Below are 24,046 nucleotides of genomic sequence, written 5' to 3'. Positions count from 1 at the left end.
AGGGATGCGGTCCGGGTTGGACCCGGGTACTCACCTCTGGTCCAGAAGGGAAGTCTTCGGGGCCAAAACTGTATAAAATTTTATAGCATTTGTTACATATAATTATATAACCATGACTTATGTAAAATAGAATTTATATGAAATAAATTCCAACAGGTCCAGATAATTATAACTTTTTTAAAGGTTTACTTTTATTTATGAGCATTTGTATGCTGGTGTGAGTAGATGCCAGGATTGTTAGGGTACCCTGGGAGACCTGAAGAAGGGGAATATCCCTTTGGCTTTGAGTTATAGATGGTTGTGAGCCACCTGACATGGGTGCTGGGAACCGAACTCAGGTCCTCTGGAAGAGCAACAAGCACTCTCAATCACTAAGCCATTTCTCCAGTCCCTACATTTAAAATAGTTATTAAAAATTTAGTATAAATGCACACTCCAGTGTTAATGTTCTGGTGATTGTACCAAGAATAGTACAGAGCACAGAGAGTGATTAGCCAGGTAAGAATGGCAGTCTGGAAAAAAAACAGAAGTTATGTCAGCTAGACAGCAAAATAGAGTTGTAGTGTTCATACACTTAAAGAATCCTGAGTTTGAACAACTATCCACTCACCTTCACAGGAGAAAAAAAAACCTAGATGGGGAGATTATAGCATCTGTGTGGAATATAGAACTAAGAATAGATGCATGAGAATTTCAACCTGTCACTCAATGCCTGTTTTGTTTTTAATATTTTATCACATAGTGCTCTTAAGAGTTTATCTGATTGGGCATAAATACTTATGAATAATTGCTTATATAACAATAATTACAACTCTATTCCTTCTCCTCCCCCAGCTATTTTTGTAGTCCAGAATTCACTCTCACTACGGGAAAACTTTCATCCTCTTATTCTTCCAGGGCAAAATTGAGACTAGAAACATGTTTCAGGGCAGTCTTCTCTGCAGTTTAGCACATCACAGTTCTCTTGTCTCAGAACAATGCTCTTTTCCATTTCCAACTTAAGCCCTTGATCACAAATATACAAAGACTTTTCATTTGTACAACTTAGTACAAATCTCAAACTGGCAGGTGTGACACACAGTGGTTGACAATCTACGGTTACTGCAAAGTCTGCTTTTCAGTCTAGTGGCAAATAAAAGCATGCTCACTACCGGTCATGATGGCACACGCCTGTAATTCCGGCACTGCTGAGGCAAAGGCAGAATGATCAAGAGTTGGAGGCTAGCCTGGACAATAGAGCCAATGGGGAGACTATCTCAAAAACAACAAACAAAACATTTTAAAAAAATCTAAGTGGCAACGCAAAAAAAATGCTATATTTAGATCTTCTCTCCTAAGTCCCATTTAATATCTAAGGCAGAAGAAGGAGGGGGTTCTTCACACCTACAAACATGACCCCAGAATGAGTGGGAATCCAATGGAGAAAAGAGGATAACAAGGAAAGGAAGGAGCTTTTGTGGATAGACTGAAAACAAGAAAAGAGAGCACACATAAAGTACAATAGAACTGTGAAGAGACCAAAGAGTTCACAGCAATGCAGATACCTCACTCAGCTATCCCATACTGAAGTCCTTCTCTTTGTGTTTTTGCCCGGGCTTGTAGCAGCAGATAAGCCAAGGAAGCTGAAAGGAAGGAGATACAAAGAATCTGCTAAGGGGACCATAGGCAGAAGCAGCAAAATGAGTTTTCGAACTGTTCCCTGATGGTTGAGGTCATTAGCACCCTGAAACCCAACCAAGATCACAAGCCAGAACAGTGCCACCATCCCCCACCTGGGAATGTACATATTAGAGTTTGCCAGAGTCCTGCCACTGGGATTTTCTTTGGAATAGAACATTGGAGATGTGGAAGTCACCAGAACAGGGCACACATTCACCAAGTGCTGCAATGGCTCAAACACCTTGCAGAATCACACAAAGTTAAGGAAACCATTACAAGTACTTTGTTAAGTCTCCCCCAGGTTCCTAAGACTTCCTGCCAGGAAGAAGGTGTACGTACATAAGTGTAAATAAGCTGACACTGCAACCAATCCTATTCATCTTTGGGTTCTACATTTAGCTTGTTGGGTCTAAACTGGACTAGGGACCACATTTTGTTCAACCTCCAATGCTTATAACAAGTGAAGGACAAGAGGCTGGACCATATGCAAATACTTCACAGAGTGGCTGTATCAGTTCTACTTATGTTGCATACACTTTCTATGAGTATTATATATTTTATTATATATATTATATTCTATATGTATTATATATTTTATAACATTGATGCTTACTGTCTCCCATACTGTGTGGATGCATACTGTGGACACTTATGTGTCACATGTATGTACATACAATATACACAGCTGTGTGCACATATATGCTATATAGCAATGGCACACATAAAATTATATACTTTCCTGTATCTATTTGAATGAAAAGGAAAATTTTAATAAGAATAGCAAAAAAGAACAAAGTATTCAAAAACATTTCTGACACAAATTCAGAGGATCTTATGTAACCAACAGAGTATTTATTTTGGTTTTATAGGATTCAGCAAAAGAAAATATAGTAGTTCAAAATCAAACAAGTAAAAATAGAATATTTCAAATAAATAAATAATGATTAGCATAAATATGTCCTAAGGATAATAACTCTGTATGAAATAACAACCATAGCTACGTAAGAAGATCCTACATCAAAGTAATTATTCCTAAGTAGTCATATAGACTGTTTTGTGTGTCAGGTACTATACTAAGTGTCTTACATGAACTATTTACTTTAAAATTAAAACAAAACATAACAGCCATGAGTGACAGGTTGAAATTAGTATAACACTTTATTACTTTTAAAAACGGGGTCTTACTATATACCTCTAGCTGGCCCAGTGTTCAATATGTAGACCAGGCTAGTCTCGAACTCACAAATATCTGCCTTCCTCTGCCTCCCAAGTGCTGGGATTAAAGACATGCACCATCACACCCAGTTGTAGATTTTTAAGATAGTTAGAAAATGGAGAAGGTATTCAAAGTATTTCCTACATAGAGCCAGAGGATCTGATTAACCCACAAATGTGTTTATTTTTGTCCTGTTGGATTTAGTAAAGGAAAATATACAGTAGATCTACTTATATTAGAATTTCAAATAAAGAACAAATACTGTTTTAGTATAAATATGTCTCATAATAGCCCTGAGTGTGGCAAGATGGCTCAGTAAATAAGGGCACTACCTGCAAAGCCTCACAACTTGACTTCAAAATTTAGAACACACAGTATGGAAGGAGAGAACTGATTCTCAAGTTGTCCTCTGACATGCACACACATGCTGTGGCATGAATGTGCCCTTCCCACCACCCACATAATAAATAAAGAAATTTTAACATATTTATTAAATGACCACTTGTTTTGAGACAAGTGCTTGCCCTGTAGCCTAGACTAGCTCAGAACCAGTCATGAATTCCAGACTGGCCTCTAATTCATAATCCTCCTGACTCAGGTTCCAAGTGCAGGGATTACAAGCATGCACCACCATGCTCTGATCAGAGATATTCATGAATTGTGTAAATTTTGTTAGTGTGTGTGTGTGTGTGTGTGTGTGTGTGTGTGTGTGTGTGTGTGTGTTGCTGGCCATTAAACTTGGCTTTCACATGTTAAGCAAGTGCTTTTATTACTGAGTTATGTATCTAGCCACAACTAAACTACTACTTACTGATGAAGAGGGGTGACAGTCACTTTTATTCTTCCTCTCCCTTCCTTCAATATTTCTAAGAGTTGCTCCTTATAGTCTTAGGCTTTTCAATTGCTATCTAAGAAAGTGATGTTTAAACAACCTCTGATATCATTTACAGGTTGGCAGATTTTTCTGTTGTTAGACATAAACCCACAAGACCCCAAGCAAGGTCATAGGAAAATAATCAACTGAGACTAAATGAAATGATTTTGTCTAAGCACAGGCAAAACAAGGTCAGTGTGCCACCCAGGAAGCAATGAATGTCCCATATTGTGCAACATAGGTAACTGCCATTTTCCCAATTACAGTATTAATCTCACTTAAATGTGTACCCACTATAAATAAGAATTACTGAGTTAGACAACCATACAATTGTTCCTAATTTCTGATTGTATCTGAATTCTAGGGGATACCTATGTCCTGAGGCTCACTTTCAAATTGCCCAACTCCTCTAATGTTTTTTTTTTTCTTGGTACTGGAGATTAAACCTGAGCCCACATGTTAGGCAAGTTCTCTACCACTGTGTTAGCTCTCAGGCTCTTTTCTAATTTTCATTTTGAGATAAGGGCTCACTGAATTGCCAAGGCTGACCCTAAACTGGCTTTGTAGCCCAGGAAGGCCCTGAAGCTTCAACTCTGCTGCCTCAGCCTCCTACAGATCTGGGCTCACAGGCATATATCAGAAGACCAGCTCAAACAGGTTCTTTCTAACATCCTGTTACTGAGATACTCCATAGTTTCCTGGAGTGTGTGTTTTCTTTCCCTGAAAGAACAATAATAAGCTCAACCTATTGGTTTTGGATATAATCTTTTTTTGAAGGCCATGGTGGCAAAACAGTTCACATCTTGATCTGCAAGCAGGAAGCAGAGAAAGAAAACTGGTAATAGCATGACTCTTTTGAAACCTCAAAGCCAGCCCCTAGTGACACACCTCCTCCAACAAGGCCATACCTCGTAGTACTCCCCAAATGATTCCACCAACTGGGGACCCTAGTATTCAAACATATGAGCCTATGGGGTCAGTTCTCATTCAAACTACCAAACTGATGCTACTGATGCTATATTATGTGTTTAAATTATATATTAACGTGTTTATTATATGTTCCTTGTTGTTGGTTGTTGTTTTTAACACTTTTGGCTCTTTGCTCTTTTGGGGAGCCTGCCACCCAGCTCCCAAATAAATACACATGGAGACTTACTATTACTTATAAATGCCTGGCCTTAGTTTGGCTTGTTTCTTAACAGCTTTTCTTAAGTTTAAATTATCCTATCTACCTTGTGCCCCTAGGCTTTTACTCTTCTCTATTTCTGTATTTCTTTTCTTTCCTTCTAATTCTGTGTCTTTCTGTGTGGCTAGGTAGCTGGCCCCTAGCATCCTCCTCTCCTTGTTCTCTTGCTCTTTCTTCTTTTCCTCCTAGATTTCTCCTTCTATTTATTCTCTCTACCTGCCAGCCCTGCCTATCCTTTCTCCTGCCTCACTATTGGCTGTTCAGCTCTTTATTAGACCATTACGTGTTTTAGATAGGCACAGTAACACAGCTTTACAGAGTTAAACAAATGCAACATAAAAGAATGCAACACATCTTTGCGTCATTAAATGTTCCACAGTGCAAACAAATGCAACACATCTTAAAATAATGTTCTACAACAGCTCTTCCCATTAGCACATAAGTTTCATGAAGACTGGAATTGTTCCTTGATAATAATTATATCCACATACCTAGAACCTTGACTGGCCCAAGTTGGTACTAATTAATATGTATTTAATGCATATTAAGCAACTTAATGAATAGATTTATATTGTGTTCAGTCTTATACATCTCATTCTGTCACATAGTCAGAATTAATCTCATTCTTTGGTCTCATTCTCAAATTGGATAAGTTCATTATAAAATATCCATTCTCTCTCTCTGCCTTCCTCCCTCCTCTCTTTTTCTCTCTCTTTCTGTTTATGCGATATGTATACATATGTAGTGTATATGCACGTATGCATGAAGGTGTGTATGCATATGTATGTGCACACCTGTAGAGGCCAGAGATTGATGTGAATATCTTCCATTATTTCTCTATATCTTATCTTTTGAGACAGGGTCTCACAGTGAACCCAGAATTCACCTAGTGACTAAACTAGCTGACCAGAGAACTCCAGGGTTACAGACCTTCCAAACTGGCTTTTATCTGGGTGCCTGTTGTGTTTTCAACGCGAATGGTCCTCATATATGTACTCAAGTATTTGAATGTTTGGTTCCTGGTTGGTAGAACTGTTTGGGAAGAATTAGGAGGTGTTGGTCTTATTGGAGTAAGTATGTCATTAGGGGTGGGTTTTAAGAGCTTAAAGGGCTTGGTACCAATTTAAATTTGCTGTTTCTTGCTTTTGGTTCAAGATGTGGGCTCTCAGCTTGCTATTCCAGCCACCATACCTGCTGCCTCAGCTCAGCTTTCATGAACTCTTTCCCTCTAGAGCTGTAAGCCCAAATCAATTATTTCTCTATAAGTTGCCTTGGTCATGGTGTTTTATCACAACAATAGAAAAGTAACTAAATACACTGGAGTTTCTGCAAATTGGTACAGCCACTGTGGAAATCAGTGTAGAGTTGCCTCAGAAAAATAGAAATAGATCTATCATATGACCCAACTCTACCACTCCTGGGCATATATCCGAAGGACAGTATTTCCTACTATAAAGACACATGCATATCCATGTTTGTAGCTATTCTGTTCACAATAGCTAAGACATGGAAACAGCCTAGATGTCTATCAACTGATGAATGGATAATGAAAATGTATTAACTATATGCAATGGGATTTTACTCAGGTATATAACCTACTCATTAAACAATCACTAACAATTACATGTAAGACTCTTAGTGCTTCTAAGGATGAAATGCTATGGAAATAATGATAAACAACACAAATATTATTACCTTTCAGATAGGGCTCATTTGATACTGGTTTGTTTTTCCCTTCTTGTAAAATACTTTCATCCATGTTTATGGACCTACTGAGCCCTCTGAAAAGGGAGAAACTTAGCTTACTTGGTGTGTATTTGCTGCAGATCTAATGTGATCACTGTTAATAGAAATGGAGTTAATAAGATACTGGTCCATTTAATACTCATGTTAATAAGGTACTGTACCATTTAATATTTGCTTAACAAGAGTTATCCAAATACAGGTTTCTTCTTAAAAGTAGACAGTGCAATTTGGTTACCTTGTTATCCTACAATTTGAAGTATGACTTAAGAATTTTTTAACACACAGTTTATATTTCAAGGTGGCTTATCATTCAAGCAATAGGCTAACACAACAGATTTCAAATTTGGAGAAGTGAAACTCTGAAAGTTTTTAAGCCCTGGGGGCTTACACAGAGTTTGAGCCAACAAGACTAACTTCCTTCCCACTGGGAGCAATGCTAGATGCTCTTTTCAGAGCGCAATCCCTTTCCCACACCGCATTGTGCCCTGAAAAGAGCAGAGCACTTTAAGAGCTTTCAGTTACGGAAAGAGCCGAAGGCAGAGCGTGGCGCTGAAGCCAAGCCGCCAAGGACTCGGGCTCTTCCGGACAGCCCCGGACAGCTCTCGGAAGAGGAGGGCGGCTCGCCCGCGCGCTGCGCCCTCTGTCGGCCAAGTGGGGCGTCCGTAGCCGCGGCGGTGGTAGTCGCTTCGACGTCGACGGAGACTGGAGCGACATTTAAAGCGGCAGCAGAAGCGCCGGGAGTCCGGCTTTTTCTTGTGGGAGGACTCTGACCCTTCCTCAGCCGGAAGAGGAGAAAGCAGCCGCGCCGCCAAGCAGGTGAGGAAAGGGCTGGGGTCCGGGCTGAGGAGTAGGAGCCCGCCTGCGCCTTCATGCCCTGGCCGCGCCTACGTTTGCATTCGCCTCACTTGAACCAGGAAGCGGCAGAGTCGGAGGCTCAGCTCCTCGGCTCTTTCTTTGTGTGGGCCCGGGAGCGCCCGGGGAAGAACCGGGAGGGCGCGGCGTGGTCCCCTGAGCTGTCCCGAGCTCCAGCCGCTGGCACCCTAGGTTAGGCCTTGGAGCGTAGGGGACCCCACCACAGCTACCCACTTGACTTTCCCCTTTCCCTTCTGCCAGCCTTTGGGGTTGGGGGTGGGGTGCTCTTTTTCCACCTACCTCCTAATTTGACTAGACAGCTTTGCTACAGGGCCCATCATCCTCTTCTGTCCCCAGCTCAGGACATAACAATACCTACTGCTTCGCCTGACCCCCTACCCCCAACGCTGTACCTTTCAGATCTAGGCCTTCTACTTTCTCCAGCACCAGCCCCCATCCCTCCCGCCTTCGCTCTGCTATTTGCACCTCCATCTCTATTTGCAAGAAGCTAGCCTTTGCACGTAAATTGGCCTTAAAAAACTCGATTGCATCTAAGTTCAAAGGAAGAGGGAGGTGGTGGAAGAAAAATAGTGTTCAGCGGCTTCAGGGAGCCCTGTGTTGGGTTTGTTTCACTCTTTGGCGGGTGGTTTTTATCTCTTCCCTACTTTCATCAGCCCTCCAAAGCTGCTCACAATCAAAGGTTTGTCACACAATGGTAATAGGATGTCTTTTCCACAGTCAGGTTGTAAATCTCTGGGGAGGAAAGGTTTGAGACCCACTTGGGTTGATCCTGGGCCAACCCTGACGAGCAGGATGAATACCTAAACAAAATGAAACCAAATCCCAGTGTCACCTGGACACCTGCATTGAAACATTCCGACATTGGAAAAAAATAATAATTGCAAACGGTAAAAATCAGGTGGCCATATACACATCCCTCTCCACTTAAAGGTGTTTTCTGTCAAAATCTTCATATTTTGGATTGTTGGTACATTGTCCAAAGGTCACACTTGATGATGAATGCCTTTATGATAGCCTATAATTCCTTGGTTCTGTTAAAATGGAACAGCTAATATGTTTTTTAAGATCCTTGATTTTTAAGCTTTTGCCTATAGATTGATTTTAAGTTATGATGTTGAAATTTTTTTTAAAAATAGAGAGATACTCTGCCTGCCACGTGTGTGTCATAATTACCTTGACAGTGATATTCTTCAGTAACTTTAAAAGGAAAGCATACTAATGGCAAAATAATTCTTTACCAATGGTACTTAGCAATTAATGATTAATGCATAATATTCTCATATAACATGTGTTTGTGCTTATAAATGTTTTAAGAAATTCATATGGCTTTTTTGCACTCTGACCACACTGTTACACACTCTGACTACACTGTTACTATGATGTCTTCTGTGAAATGCAAAAAGAGTCACACAACAGAGACACTAACTACCTTCTGTGTAGTAATACTGCCTGTGTCCCAATAAGTTACTGTTTTTGTTTTAACTAACTTATTTGAAGAGAAATAAGTTCTTATACTAGTACACATAATTTTTTACCAACAAAGTATGATGTTTCCAGTTTTTATGTAAGTAAGCACTAAGAAATGAAATGCTTTTCCTTTCCATTTTCTTGTTCCTTCAAGAGAGTATGTGTTGCCTTCACTTGGTGCTCTAACACTGCCCCTCTGGAAAGTGTAGAGGGGTGGGCATGGAAGGGCAAGGGGTAGATAACAAAAAAGATGGGAAATTGTGAGGTAAGAATTGCCAGTGTTTGTTATTGTCCTTGTTGTCAGGGTTAACTTTGGAATATGATCTTACTAATAAGATTAGCTGAAATTAAAGAGACTATAAATTTCAGACTTAATACTAAACACACTAAACTGTTTTGGCATTTAAATCATTCATTTGTAGAAGAAGTAACTTGTATGGTTTATGATGAAGATTTTTTAATTAAATATTAATTCTTATCTCTTAAAGAAAAAATAAAATTGGGGCTAAGAAAGTGACTTCTAATTTTAAAAGGGTAATTAGTGACAATACGTTTTTCTGAATTTCAAAAGAAGGTGACCAAGGGGATTATTGTTCACATCCACACAGCAATTTACAACTGTTTTGACTTTTCTCAGAGTAAGTCACGAGGTTTGACACATGGTCCAAAGCTGGTGTACGGAAGCAGCATATTTAAAAGTCAAGATGTTAAACCAAACTGGGATTTAAATTTAAGTAAACCGTTTAATACTTCTGTGCCTTAAATTCTAAATAATTAAGTACTTTTAGTTTTTCCCTTCCTAATCTACCCTCTTCCCTTCCGCCCCTTCTAGGCATGGAGAGTAGAAAACTGATTTCTGCTACAGACATTCAATACTCTGGCAGTCTGCTGAATTCCTTGAATGAACAACGTGGCCATGGACTCTTCTGTGATGTTACTGTTATTGTGGAAGACCGAAAATTCCGGGCCCATAGGAACATTCTTTCAGCTTCAAGTACATACTTCCATCAGCTCTTCTCAGTTGCTGGGCAAGTTGTTGAACTGAGCTTTATAAGAGCAGAGATTTTTGCAGAAATTCTGAATTATATCTATAGTTCTAAAATTGTCCGTGTTAGAGCAGATTTACTTGACGAGTTGATTAAATCGGGGCAATTACTAGGAGTGAAATTTATAGCAGAGCTTGGTGTCCCACTGTCACAGGTTAAAAGCATATCAGCACAAGATGGTACTGCTGAAACCTTACCTCCTGATTCTAGTGACAAAAACATTGACATACAAAAATCAAAAGACGAAGCCCAAGATACTGGGGCTACTGTAATGCCCATTATAACAGAGTCTTTTTCATTATCTGCTGAAGATTATGAAATGAAAAAGATCATTGTTACTGATTCTGATGATGATGATGATGATGTCATTTTCTGCTCTGAGATTTTGCCTGCAAAGGAGAATTTGCCAAGTAACAACACGGTGACACAGGTCCAGCCTAATCCAGCCCCTGTTGCTATTTCAGAAGTGACACCTTGTGCTAGCAATAACTCTCCACCTTTAACAAACATCACACCTGCTCAGACGCTTCCCACTCCTGTAAATCAGGCAACTCTTAGCCAGACACAAGGAAGTGAAGAATTGCTGGTGTCTTCAGCTTCAACACATCTGACTCCTAACATTATCTTATTAAATCAGGCTCCACTTACTACGCCACCCAGTGTCAGTTCTTCACTTCCAAATCATATGTCCTCTTCAGTCAATTTACTTGTACAGAATCAGCAGACACCAAACAATGCTGTTTTAACAGGAAACAAGGCCAATGAAGAGGAAGAGGAAGAAATTATAGATGATGATGATGTCACCATCAGCTCCAGTCCAGACTCAGCAGTCAGTAATACATCTTTGGTCCCACAGGCTGATACCTCCAAAAGTACCACTTTTGATGGTTCATTGACACAGAAGATGCAGACTCCTGTACTTCTTCAAGAGTCACCTTCCAATTCTTTAAAAATTTCAGATGTAATTACTAGAAACACCAATGATCCAGGTTTAGGATCAAAGCATCTAATGGAGGGTCAGAAGATTATTACTTTAGATACAGCTACTGAAATTGAAGGCTTATCAACTGGTTGCAAGGTTTATGCAAATATCGGTGAAGATACCTATGACATAGTGATCCCTGTCAAAGATGACCCTGATGAAGGGGAGGCCAAACTTGAGAATGAGCTACCAAAAACATCTGGCAGTGAGCCTTCAAACAAGCGTATGAAAGTAAAACATGATGATCACTATGAGTTAATAGTAGATGGAAGGGTCTATTATATCTGCATTGTATGCAAAAGGTCATATGTCTGTCTGACAAGCTTACGAAGACATTTTAATATTCATTCTTGGGAGAAGAAGTATCCATGCCGTTACTGTGAGAAGGTATTTCCTCTTGCAGAATATCGCACAAAGCATGAAATTCATCACACAGGGGAACGAAGGTATCAGTGTTTAGCATGTGGCAAGTCTTTCATCAACTATCAGTTTATGTCTTCACACATAAAGTCAGTTCATAGTCAAGATCCTTCTGGGGACTCAAAGCTTTATCGCTTACATCCATGCAAGTCTTTACAGATCAGACAGTATGCATATCTTTCTGATAAATCAAGTTCTATGCCTGTCATGAAGGCTGATGCTATTGGGTATAAGGTTGATGCTGGAAAAGAGCCTCCAGTAGGGACCACATCTACTCCTCAAAACAAGCCAATGAACTGGGAAGATATTTTTATTCAAAGAGAAAATGATTCCATTTTTAAACAGAATGTAACAGATGGCAGTACTGAATTTGAATTTATAATACCAGAATCTTACTGAACTCTTTTGAAATATCAGAAAGGGTTAGATTAAGGGGCAGGGATTTCAGAAGACCTGTGAAACAAATTAAGGTGGAAACGTGTTAATTTGATCTGCCATGTCATCTGAAAGTAGTCTAGTTGCATTGTTAATTTTTAGAAGCAATTTTTTTCTAAAAGTTTTGAGTAGAGATTGAACACCCCCTGAAGTATCTGTATAGTTTAGCTTTCAGCTCATTTAAAAGACGTGACGTTTTAAAGGTACACAGAGTTTTCTGAATAGAATTTGAAGCAGTCTAAAGGGTCTTTGAGAATTATTGAAGTTACTAATATACCCTGGTACAGCTTATACTATTCCCCCTTCCATGTTAGCACTTTACTGCTGAATTGTCAGTTTTCTTAATGTTAAGCCTAAGTGTGTTGTGTCTTGTATACAGCATAAAAGGTAAGGAACTTCCAAAACTTGTTGTAGTAAATTTCAGAGTAAGTCCTAACTTGGTGATTTGTTCTGTCAGGTCCAAATGGGGATCAGCCTCCTGCCTCCCTCCCACTATAAAATAGCCATGCAAACAGGTCTGTCCTATGAAGAATGAGTGAGTTCTAGCTAATTGGGATCAACCATTGCTTTCATTGCTGTAGTCTGTAAGAGATTTTGATGGCAAGGCCACTGTATACCTTTAAAATGACCCTGAGCAAAATGAAAATGAGCTAGCAGGCATGCATGTAGTGCAAACAGGAGGTAATGCAAAGTTCTTTTTTTTTTTTTTTTGCTTATTTTGAATCTGCTTTTTTATGGAGATTTTTGTTAATTATGGTTAAAAAATGTTCCCACAAAATGTTGTGAATTTACTATGTGAAAGCCACCACATGCATCTTTATATATAGTGCTAGTAAATGTTGAGATTCCATAGATGAGACTTGTGTGTTTTGGGTGGGAGGCTCCTGACATACATTTTTAAAAACTCACGTTAGAATCTCCAGTAGGAAGTTTTCATTTTAGGTAGTTTTAATGGCAATCTAACATTGTCCTTTCAACAAGGTCTTTTGGGGTTTTTTTTAAACCCCTTAAAATAAGTTCTGATCTATGTGCAAACTGCTGTTATATTATAGCAGAAACTACATGTGGAATACTGCAGGCATGTCAGTTCCTGTTTATTTTGACAACAATATCACCTTTCTTCCTTTTAAGATGGCACATATTTAAATACTTAGAATTTAAAACTTACCAAGAGTAGTAATAAAAGGAAGCAGGTTGGAACAGATATATAGCTTAGCATTTATAACAGATTTAACACAATTCTGTAAAAATTTAACCTAATTTTTTTTGCAATGGAAAAAATAATAGATACTGAAAATGGTTGCATTGCATAGTTATTAGTCATTTGTGACATTGCTTATATTTCTTAGTTCAGCATAGGTATTTTCATTCTCCTTACAGTGTATTTTTATCTATTTCTTGACTTCGAACTTAAAGCTTTAATCATAATTTTTTATACATAGGTCATTCTTCTGGTGGTAACTAGGTGTGAAGATAAAAGTTTATGTGTTTCTTAAGTTGGTAGCTGAGGTTATGAAGAATCAGTGTTTGCAATAATACAAAGAAGGATAGCCCCCACTTACAGAGTAGTAGAGTGCTATACATTTATGTTTTCTGTTTCTTAAGCTTAGGCCTTCAAACCATTTTCATAAACTCTTAGAAAACTGAAAATCACCTTATAACTCTAGACTCTGATCTCTGTGATCATGGTATCTATTTCCTTTCTCTGTAGATATTGATGTTACTGCTTTTTTAATATAGGGTATGCTTAAAAATATTCCCCGTTGAAATTTGAGTTTCATGAATTCAGTTTCAGCAGTTAGACATAATTACTTCTACCTGTGTGAGCAACAGTGATGTTTCAGTCTCAGCTGCTAGGTAAATTAGTTTGCTATGATAAAACTTGCTAGTTCCTACAAGCCTATTATGGTTCTTTGTTTTATTGAGACAGGGTTTCTCTGTATAGCTTTGGAACTTGTCCTGGAACTCACTCTGTAGATCAGGCTGGCCTTGAACTCACAGAGACCCGCCTGCCTCTGCCTTTTGAGTGCTGGGATTAAAGGCGCGCATCACCACCACCACCACCCAGCTCCCTACAATCCTATAACAAACTAGGAATAATGAAAAACTGTCTGTTCTGAATAACATTGGTAAAATTATTTGCCACTGCTGCTGTACTCTAAATTTTGAATAAGAACTTAGAAATGTCATGCCTACTGAACATAGCTTCTGGAGTTTGTAGGGAGGAGGAATTCTAGAAAGTTCAATTGTAATTTTGCCAAGAAGACTCTTACACGTGTTTGGGGGTCTTTGAGTTTTTTTTTTTAAATAAGTTTTCATGTCAAAAGTTCAGAGTTTTGTGGGGTCCACCTGCCTCTGACTCCCTAGTACCGGGATTAAAGGCATGCACCACCACTGTCTGGCTCACAGTTCAGAGGCTTTGTGGAATACCCCTTTGGACAAAAACTCTTTACTCATAGGCATTATTGGATTAGAAATTTGTATCAAGATGCTATTTAAAACCTACTGTGAAATTTTTCTTTTTTTTTTTTTACTTCTGACTACTGAATTTCCTATTTTTCTTTCAAGTTGGCTTCACTTTTGCTCAAATGCTAAATTACCTATAGCTATTCTGGATAGAATCTGTTTGAAATAGTAACTTGGTTGAAAGAATCAAACTTTTGAAAGTCGGTAGCAGTCTTGCAAGATTAGCTAAGATATCTGGTTATCGTTTTTGTGATGACTATCTTCCATAGAGTCACTGAAGAATTTGTTCCTAAAATAAGTGGACACTGATCTAGGCATTTAAAAGTATCATCATGGTATGTGTATTCTGAGGAATTAATGCAAATTCAACAGCACTGGCTTCCTTACCTCTGTTAGGCATATGATACCTTGTTCATTTCCCCCCATACTACAATGTTCATAATTTGTACAATCTTCCTTATCATGACTTAAGTTCTGCTTTTCATTAACCATACTTGATACCAGTTCATAGAGTTTCTTAGGATGAAATAAAGTGTATTCGTTCTAATTTTTGAGTGCATTTTTTACAAGATTATTGTGAATGAATTCTATAGGCTTTCTATCCTATTGTTTTTCTGGGTTCTGTTTGTGTTTTCATAGCAGGAGAGAAGTTGTCATTCTGATGACAGCATGGCAGAAATTGTCATTAGGTTTTGTGTATTGGTTAAGCATGTCCCATTGTTTCTCGAACCATCACAATCAAAAGTGAGCTGGCATTGCCAGTCGTTTTAGTGTACCCACTGTACTTTTGTATATACCATGAGAATGCCTGTAAGTGGGTAGGGAGGAGGAGAGTTTTATTAATTTGAAACATCACAAAAGCCGTCTGGGTTTCCAACATGGCAGTGATACAGATTTTAAGCAATATCTAGTTTATACAGGTTCTGAATTAATATTTTAATACTTCATGCCCAGTTCAATACTTGAAAGCAGAATTAGGAAGAAAGCAGTAAATGTTATAAAATGCAGTCAAGATACATTGGAAATACAAATTCCGTCATTACAGCAAATGTTTTGCAGAATAGTGAAGCAGCAAATATTAATCTTTCCTAAAGTAACATGCAGTTTATATAATTCAATGTAATAAAAAAAGCTGCTCAAATTAAGTGTTACAAAATCTATACTGTTTCAAGTTATTTTGTAAAGTAAGAAAAATACATAGAAATGAGTCATAGAATCTTAATAGTTTAAGAAATGTGATCATTGAAGATATACTTTGTAATGGTGCCTTTAAAAATATACACATTCACTAAAGCAAGGGGTAAAGTGTAAATGACAAAAATACTGTTAGATAGTACAAGGTGGTATTTGTATAAGAAGTCAATTGGTTATTAGTCCTTTTTTGAAATCCAATAGAATTGTATTATGTTCAAAACTAAAACTAACCGTAATTTTCTGTAACATAAAAGGGTTGTGGTCTTTTGGATTGAAAATCTGGCTAGGACAATCTGACGCCAAAGGTTAAACTGAATATTTTGCCGACATTTCCTGTGAACAGTGAGTGCACTTGTTGTGCCCTGATTCGTGAGACCAGGTGTCTACAAGGTAGATGGGAGCACCAGCATTTGTCTGCTGCCTCTAACTGTCAAAGATGGGAGGCAGCGAAATGGGCTGGAAGCGTTTCCAGTGTGGGTTCTGTGTTTGCACAACTGTCTAATTAGGGATCCTCTGTAGCTCCTGTACTTTACATAATACAAGTGTAGGATTATCAGTCTTCCTTTAAACCAGTTCTCAGGTTAAAATAAAATCCCAGTGAACGTGTTCATGCAGAGTGAGGGCATGGGTGCCAAAGTGTTTTTAACTCAACAGCTTGAAGGTTTAAAGCTCTGTATAATTAAAACAGCTGTATAACTATCACAATGTGCCAGATGGATTTTAAATGCGTAACACTTAAGAATTTGTCAAGTTGGCTACATTTGAGGTCTTGAAGACTTGAAATGACATTGTAACACTTTCATAATCTTGAATTGAATGCTGTCACAATTGATATCAACGGGGGAAAAAGGACCAATAAGCGCAGTGGCATTAAAATACAGATGAGTTTTCAGGGGTTGGGTGCAGGATCGTGCGGTTTGCTGGGGTTAAAGCACAATATCTGAAGATTAAATAGTCACAAAGATAAGTAACAATTCATATCACGACCCAATCTAATCTAGCATTTTAAACTCTGAATTTTAACTGTAAGATTTATATCTCCAGTAACAAATGTATTTTGTAATAATGCAACATATAATAGAAACACTGTCTCCTAAGTTGTCAGATGTATACCGAGATCTACTGAAAACAGCACACGCTTGCTTGCTCTGTATTTCAGTGCTTCTGGATCAGCCATTCCTGTTCTCCCAACACTCAAGATGAGGGACTATTGCACTTTTCCCCTTAGGAGGTACCAGTAACAAAAGCTGAGCTGAATGATCACAACAGCCATTTTTACAAGATTCAAAGAACAGAGTAAGATATGGGCAGCTTTTTTCAATATCCAGACATGAGCAAACAAAAATCTTAGCCAGAATTTTACTTAGTACAACTACTTCCCTTCTTGGAAGTACTGGGTTTGGCCTAGCCAATCATCCCCTTCCCTGATAATGAATAAGCTTCATCCCTCTTTCCCTAGCTTGGCAAGCTGTTGTAAAACTTTATGCGTAAGAGTCACACTTTAGATGTTGTGCCCTACACACTTCCACTAAAGCAGAAATACAAAAGCCACAATAATCTCAATAGCAGACAGGTGTTCCTCTTTAAGGACTGTAAGGTGGTGGCTTTTCAAAAGGTGGGTAGTAGGGTGGAGAATAACGGGGCGGTGCACTGGAGGACCACATGTAGCTGGGCGAAGGAGAGGCAGACTGGGCCTCCGGCTCGTCAGAGAGTCCAGAGGGAGGGGAGGATGGGAAGACACTGGAATGCTGTGTAATGAAGAAAAAAACAGCAGCTTAGGCAGTGAATTTGCAATTCCTTCAACAGACTTTAAAATGAGTATAGGCCAAATCTCTTTCTGTTTAGAAAAATAGTTGTTAAATCTTATGGTGTCAGTAAAGTACATGACAGCTCTGCATCTGGTCACTCGGGCTGCAAACTTCATGCGGTAAGTTTTGGGGATCCTCCTCTTCCCCCTCTACATCTAGACAGTTATTCAATCATGTTGCTTCTGCTGTGTGGTTTCTTGAAGATCTCACTCCATTTTCTGCATGTGTCACTCAAACCATCAGTACTCTCTCCTAACCTATGCTCAAAGCATTACAACTAGTCTTTCAAAAAGTCTGTGGCTTAAGGATGTTTAATGAGGTTAAGTAATTGATCCCTAGGAAAACCTTCTGTAGGAATATATCATTGGGAAGTCCAGGGCTCAGGGGCCCATGTCACAGACTAAAACTGAGGTTAGACAAATCAATTAGCTTGCTTGGCTCTCAAGTTGTGAAGTCCTGTTCCATATGAATTACCATCCATTTTATTACGCACAAACTCACTATAGATCGGAAAACAATGATTAACAAAGGCGTGGGGGTGAGAAAACCAATGATAAGAATGAGGAGCAGTATGTCAGTTTGCAGAGATTGGGGCTTCAATTTTCCCTTTTTTGTTGTCTAACTTTGGGAAAGGAGCAGTTGTAGATTTTTTAAAATTAACCTGGTGAGACAGGAAAATTATAATATTAAGCAAAAATTTAAAATATAATGCTAAGCAAGGTGTCCCAAACTCAGAAAGACAACAACCTCATACTCTCTCTCATATGTGGATACTAACCTGTAAAGAATATGGGGGTGGGAGGGGAAGTGTGGGTAAAGCATGAAAAATAGGAGACCAAGAGAGAATAAAAATAGGGGGCAAAGAAGGATGAGAGTGAAGACAGAAAGACACATAGCACATGAAAAAGGAAAGAGATGGGGACGATAGAGGGGGCACCAGAGATAGCAGGGTTGAGGACTTGAGAGGAGGGGAATTGCTAAAACACATTTTGTTTGAAAATGCCATAGTATCTGATGCCTAATATGCTGATTTAATATCTCTTAAATTTCCAAGGAAAAATGTGAGTCAGGTTAGCCAAGGTTATTTTGCCCATGTCTCTTCCTGTGTCTTCCCATGTAATTTGCTCTCAAGGGAACTGACTTCTGAAGGGAGGGGCATGGTACAGCTAGCTGTCAACAGATCCAGTGTAGAGTCCTGGTTTCATGGGCTCAGTTAGAAGTTTGCCTGTCACTGAACAAGAGATCTTGCTCGGCACAGTTAATGAATCTGTTTATGCCCATTGTTTTGTCTTTAATTGAGGTTCGATATGTGATAAGATGAGTGAGCATCAGCTAAGCAAGAAAACAGTCCTCATCAGATAGTAAAAACTCAGTATTTACAAATATATTAAAATAACCAGTGAATTGCCATAATAAGAATCACTTGTCTCCCTCTTCCCTGGCCTATGACCACCTATAACCCTAATAGTTTTCCTGCTCAGAGAAAGTTGATCTTTTTTCTTTTTTTCACTTTTCTATTTCCCAGAGCTCAGAACAGTGCTTAGGAAAAAGTAAATGCTCAATAAATCTTGAATGAATGACTGTTACTTGAAGAGAATATATTAGGTAACCTTGGCATGCCTTTTAAAACTACAATCCATTTTCAGAGTCTGCAATTTTCTAGAGCAAGGCTAAGATGAGGTCTGACATATGGAGAGAACTACAAGGACAGTAAGAGTTAGGAAACAAATTCAGGGTCTCAGAACAAAGCTAGTCAGCACACAGAATAGGAGGACTGTAGGTATTCTAGTGTATCTGGGCTCCATGAGGATCTGGGTTTTTTACACTAAATTTGCTCAAGAGCTCAAGTGCTATTTCAACATGGAGGTGGGTGGAAGGGGGGTCACATCTTTACTTGTTCTAGACAGAGTTGGAGTAGATCACATCATTTTTCCATGCTTGTAGCAATCTTGGACAAGCCCTGGCATGAGGCTTCCAAAGCATGAGACAAATTGGCAGAGTGTCATCCCCATACTAGAGCTCTATACTCCTGGAAGAGCATTGTCTAGATGTCAAGGTCCTGTATGAGACAGTGAAATACCTGCATCCCATCATGTTAGGAGTAAGGAGAGGGTAGCCATCCTCTTCCTATTCCACCCGGTCACTTTTCTGAGCTTAAGAATGACTAGGTGACAGAACTTAGAGGACCTTTAAAGACAATACAACTTGAGAGTGGACCTGAGAAAAGCAAGATGTCTTCCTAAGTCTAAACTGCCACCTCGATACAAGAAGATATCCTTTATTAAAATGGTCCAGTTGTGCATTGTTTAATAACAGGGCTATGTTCTGAAGGGAAAAAAAAACACACTAATAGCTCATTGAGCAAACTTGTTCACTTAAGGTGACTATGACATTAATCCTGCTACTATCCTGTCCTCATCATGATGAACTGTACCACCTGATGTGAGTTAAAATAACCCCTTCCTAGGCTGGGTGTGGTAACACAGGCCTTTAATCTCAGGAGCTAGAGGCACAGGCAGGTGGATCTCTGTGAGCCAACTGTCAGCCTGGTCTATATAAAAAGTCCCAGGCCAGTCAAGACTGCATAGTGAGACCATATCTCAGAAAAAAAAAAAAACTAGATAAATAAATAACCTTTTTTTTCTATTTTATCACACTGACAAGAAAAGTGAGTAATACATCTTGCTTTCCTTTCCCTTCTCCTCTCATGTTGCTTTCTTCTATTAAGAGTGTTTCTCTTGGGGCTCAGAGGTTTAGAGCACTGGCTGTTCTTCCAGAAGTCCTGGGTTCAATTCCCAGCAACCACATGGTGGCTCACAACCATCTAGAATGAGATCTGGTGCCCTCTTCTGGCCTGAAGACATACATGCAGGCAGAACACTGTATACATAATAATAAATAAATAAATAAATAAATAAATAAATAAATAAATAAATAAATAAATAAATCTTTTTTTAAAGAGTGTTTCTCTTAACCAGAGAGGAAAGGAAAAGCCACAGGGCCAAGGATCTCTGTGCCTGAGCATGTATATAGCACTCTGCCCTTCTAAATCCCACTCTAGGGATGGCAAGAGGCAGCAGGGCAGTTTAAGGCGTTCACAGCCACAGGAGAGAAGGACAATTCCCTGCAGTAGAGCTGAAGTCGGTTGTGTCCTGAGAGCCATACAAAGGCTGCTGTGGGTGGGCAGCGGCTGCTGTGGGTGGCAGTTGTACACTGTGAAAATAGAGGAGGCAGAAAAACAGCCTCTGGACTTTCTCTTCTCAATCTCATGTTTGGTAAATATTAGGGGGTGGGTAGCAGAGAAGAGGTGATTCTCATTCCCCTCTGAGGTCAGAATTGGAAATCTAAAGGATAAATTTGAAGGTTCCTGGCAGAGCCAAGGAGCTAACTGGCTGCAGTCCACATACCCTTGGGGGTTGGAGAGGGAAAAAGGCCCACAGTACCAGTGCATAGTTTCCTAGCAACAGGCAAGCACCTTGAGAAATACTTGGCTTTGTTGCTGGAGAGCTGGCTTGATGCATTTTGGTTCCTGCTTGAGAGTTGAACTTTACTAATGCTTTGAATCTCTGCACACCACAAAGCACAAGGAACATCTAAGTAGCCAGCCCACTGCTGGTCTTGTCAGCTCTGGCTTCCTGAGCTGCCTCCAAGGTCTGGATGGCCTACAGGCCACCCTCTGATGTACTTAAGAGGGTACATAATGTACTCTAATGGTGCTACGGAGGGAGCCACCCTTTATGAACACAGATGTCTCTCTATCTCCTACCCCCTCACCTGCCCCATGTCTACTCACGTTTTTTAATATCTATGCACATTCTGTGAACATGTGAACACCTCTCTTCATGAGGTCCATGAATCTTTTACTCCAAAAGGTGCCCTGGCACTGCCTAGTGACAATGACTAGTTAGAGAAGTTGTGTCTTTTTAAAAAAGCATCCCCCCTACATTCTGCCATAGAAAGAAAAGGAAAGAAATGGAAGAGGAGCAGACAAAAGGAAGAAGGAAAATGAGGAAGAAAGAAAAAGGAGAAGAAAGGGAAAAGTTGAGAAGGAAGGGATGGGGGAAATAAAGAAAAAGCAGAAATGGCTTTCTGAGCTTCAAGGTAACCTGCACCATTAACTCCTCCCACCCCCACAGGGTTGAAGCAATCCTTTTATTAAATGGGCTCAATTTATAATGAGTCACTTTTAATGGCTTCAGTGAAACATCGTGTACTTTCAGGTACTGAATAAAGAACATAAGCAGCGCTGTTTGCATTTTTCATGGGCTGAGATTTTTTAGCTTAAACTTGGCAATTCACCAAATGGACAGGAAAGGGACAAGTCCATGAGTAAAGTAGAGGAACTAACCTAGCATTCCAGACTGGAAAAATATGGCCAGGAACCTTCATTGTTTTAGATAAAACTATACTGCGTTCAGTTTCCGAACAGAAGTAGGAAGTGATAATGCCCTATAGAATTTGGGCTTAGCTGAAACAGAAGGGGTCGTGGGGAAATGATCTCAAAGGGCAAGAGAAGCAGTGCTGGGGAGAAGAGAAAGGAGACTAAAGCGGTCTCAGCATATAGCCTTCCTGTTCTGAAGTGCAGGAAGTTCATTAGAAGTGAGGGATTGGAATGCAAGATTGAAATAGTCTGTTGCCTCACACTCAGATCTCACAACTTCCTCAGTGCCAACTGACCCACAACAAATCCTTGCCCATTTCTGACCACAAGAAATGTTTCCTAGCCTTCCTAATAGGATCATTACACAGTGAAGACATGATTTTGAGGGACTCAAACAAACCCCTGTGAGGGGCTGGTGAGATGGATAATCCAGTAAAAGGCACTTGTCACCAAGCTTGACCTGAATATGACTTGGGACCCACATGGTGGAAGGAGAAAACCAACTCCTGAAAGTTGTCCTCATTGCTTCACAAGTATGTCCTGGGATACATGTAAACACACACACACACACACACACACACACACACACACACACACACACACAATTAATTAGTTGATTAAAACCACCATGAATCTTTCTCATTCTTCTATTAACCGAGAGAGAGAGAGAGAGAGAGAGAGAGAGAGAGAGAGAGAGAGAGAGAGAATAGAAATGATCACATCAGAGTCACAGAGATAATCTTATTTATAAATGAACAAAATAGGGTCTGGAGGGATGGCTCAGAGGTTAAGAGCACTGGCTGCTCTTCCAGAGGTCCTGAGTTCAATTCCCAGTACCCACATGGCGGCTCACAACTCTCTATCACTCCAGTTCCAGGGGACCTGACACCCTCACACAGACATATGTGTAGGTAAAAAACACCATTGTCTAAGTACCTTAAAGAGGGATTTCCTATTAAGAGTTTGTGGGTAAACTGGGTGGTGGTGGCGCACACCTTTAATCCCAGAACTCTGGAAGCAGAGGCAGGAGGATCTCTGTGAGTTCCAGGCCAGCCTGGTCTACAAAGAGAGTTCCAGGAAAGGCACAAGTCTACACAGAGAAACCCTGTCTTGAACCCTCCCCCCAAACAAAAGAGTTTGTGGTAACTGTCACATGGGATATTAGTATTACTAGTTAGAAGGTTCATCACGAAGTTCAACTTCCTAAAATCAATAGAATTTACTTTGATATGAAAATAAAAATAGCTCATTATGGAGGCTCACACCTATATTCCCAGCATTTAGGAGGTTGAATCATAAATACTGCTGCAAATTCAAGGCCAACTTTTCTATCTAGTGAAACCCTGTCTCAAAAGGAACCATAGGAATCTGTGAAATGGTTCAACAAACAAAGGTGCTTGCCTCCAAATTTGATGACCCGAGTTCGATTCCTAGAGCATGCATGGTGGAAGGAGAGAACAAGTTGTCCTCTGACCTCCACACATATGCTGTGACACACACGTGCACACACACAGACACCACAATACACACACACACACACTAAATAACTGTTTTTAGAAATAAAAAGAAGAAACAAAGAGAGAAATAGAAAGAAAGGAAGGAAGGAAGGAAGGAAGGAAGGAAGGAAGGAAGGAAGGAAGGAAGGAAGGAAGGAAGGAAAGAAGGAAGGAAGGAAAAGAAAGAGAGAGAGAAAGGAAGGGAGGAAGGAAGAAAGGAAAGGGAAAGGGAAAGGAAAGGAAAAAGGAAAGGAAAGGAAAGGAAAGGAAAGGAAAGGAAAGGAAAGGAAAGGAAAGGAAAGGAAAGGAAAGGAAAGAGGAGAGGAAAGGAAAGGAAAGGAAAGGAAAGGAAAGGAAAGGAAAGGAAAGGAAAGGAAAGGAAAGGAAAGGAAAGGAAAGGAAAGGAAAGGAAAGGAAAGGAAAGGAAAGGAAAGGAAAGGAAAGGAAAGGGAAAGGAAAGGAAAGGAAGAAAGGAAAGGAAAGGAAAGGAAAGGAAAGGAAAGGAAAGGAAAGGAAAGGAAAAGGAAAGGAAAGGAAAGGAAGGAAAGGAAAGGAAAGGGAAAGGAAAGGAAAGAAAAGGAAAGGGAAAGGAAAAGGAAAGGGAAAGGAAGGAAAGGAAAGGAAAGAAAGGAAAGAAAGGAGGAAGAAAGGAAAGGAAAGGAACAAGGGAAAGGAAAGGAAAGGAAAGGAAAGGAAAGGAAAGGAAAGGAAAAGGAAAGGAAAGGAAAGGAAAAGGAAAGGAAAGGAAAGGAAAGGAAAGGAAAAAGGAAAGGAAAGGGAAAAAGGAAAGGAAAGGA

General features: G+C 39.6%; 2 protein-coding genes across 4 annotated transcripts in view; one reads left to right on the top strand and one right to left on the bottom strand.

Annotated features, from left to right (window-relative positions):
• Nucleotides 1-7,345: 7,345 nt before the first annotated feature.
• On the top strand, nucleotides 7,346-14,917 carry Zbtb33 (zinc finger and BTB domain containing 33). The gene is made up of 2 exons (XM_006981575.4): nucleotides 7,346-7,497; nucleotides 9,854-14,917. The coding sequence occupies exon 2, from the start codon at nucleotides 9,856-9,858 to the stop codon at nucleotides 11,866-11,868; it is 2,013 nt and encodes a 670-aa protein (XP_006981637.1). The 5' UTR covers nucleotides 7,346-7,497; nucleotides 9,854-9,855; the 3' UTR covers nucleotides 11,869-14,917.
• A 141-nt stretch (nucleotides 14,918-15,058) lies between these two features.
• The window catches only part of Tmem255a (transmembrane protein 255A), a 54,650-nt gene continuing 45,662 nt past the window's right edge, over nucleotides 15,059-24,046 (bottom strand). For 2 of the 3 annotated variants that reach the window (XM_006981570.4, XM_006981572.4), the window contains one exon: nucleotides 15,190-17,312. In XM_006981570.4, coding sequence (XP_006981632.1) covers nucleotides 17,148-17,312 — 165 coding nt within the window. In that variant the 3' untranslated portion in view covers nucleotides 15,190-17,147. The other variant, XM_006981571.4, reaches the window with a different exon arrangement.

The sequence above is a fragment of the Peromyscus maniculatus genome, chromosome X (genome assembly GCF_049852395.1).
Source record: "Peromyscus maniculatus bairdii isolate BWxNUB_F1_BW_parent chromosome X, HU_Pman_BW_mat_3.1, whole genome shotgun sequence".
Lineage (NCBI taxonomy): Eukaryota > Metazoa > Chordata > Mammalia > Rodentia > Cricetidae > Peromyscus > Peromyscus maniculatus.
Note: the sequence above shows the minus strand (reverse complement) of the source record. Positions and strands in the feature narration are given on the sequence as shown.

Excerpts from the sequence above, each read along its gene's own strand:
- Zbtb33 (XM_006981575.4), top strand. The coding sequence starts at position 9,856 with ATGGAGAGTAGAAAACTGATTTCTGCTACAGACATTCAATACTCTGGC.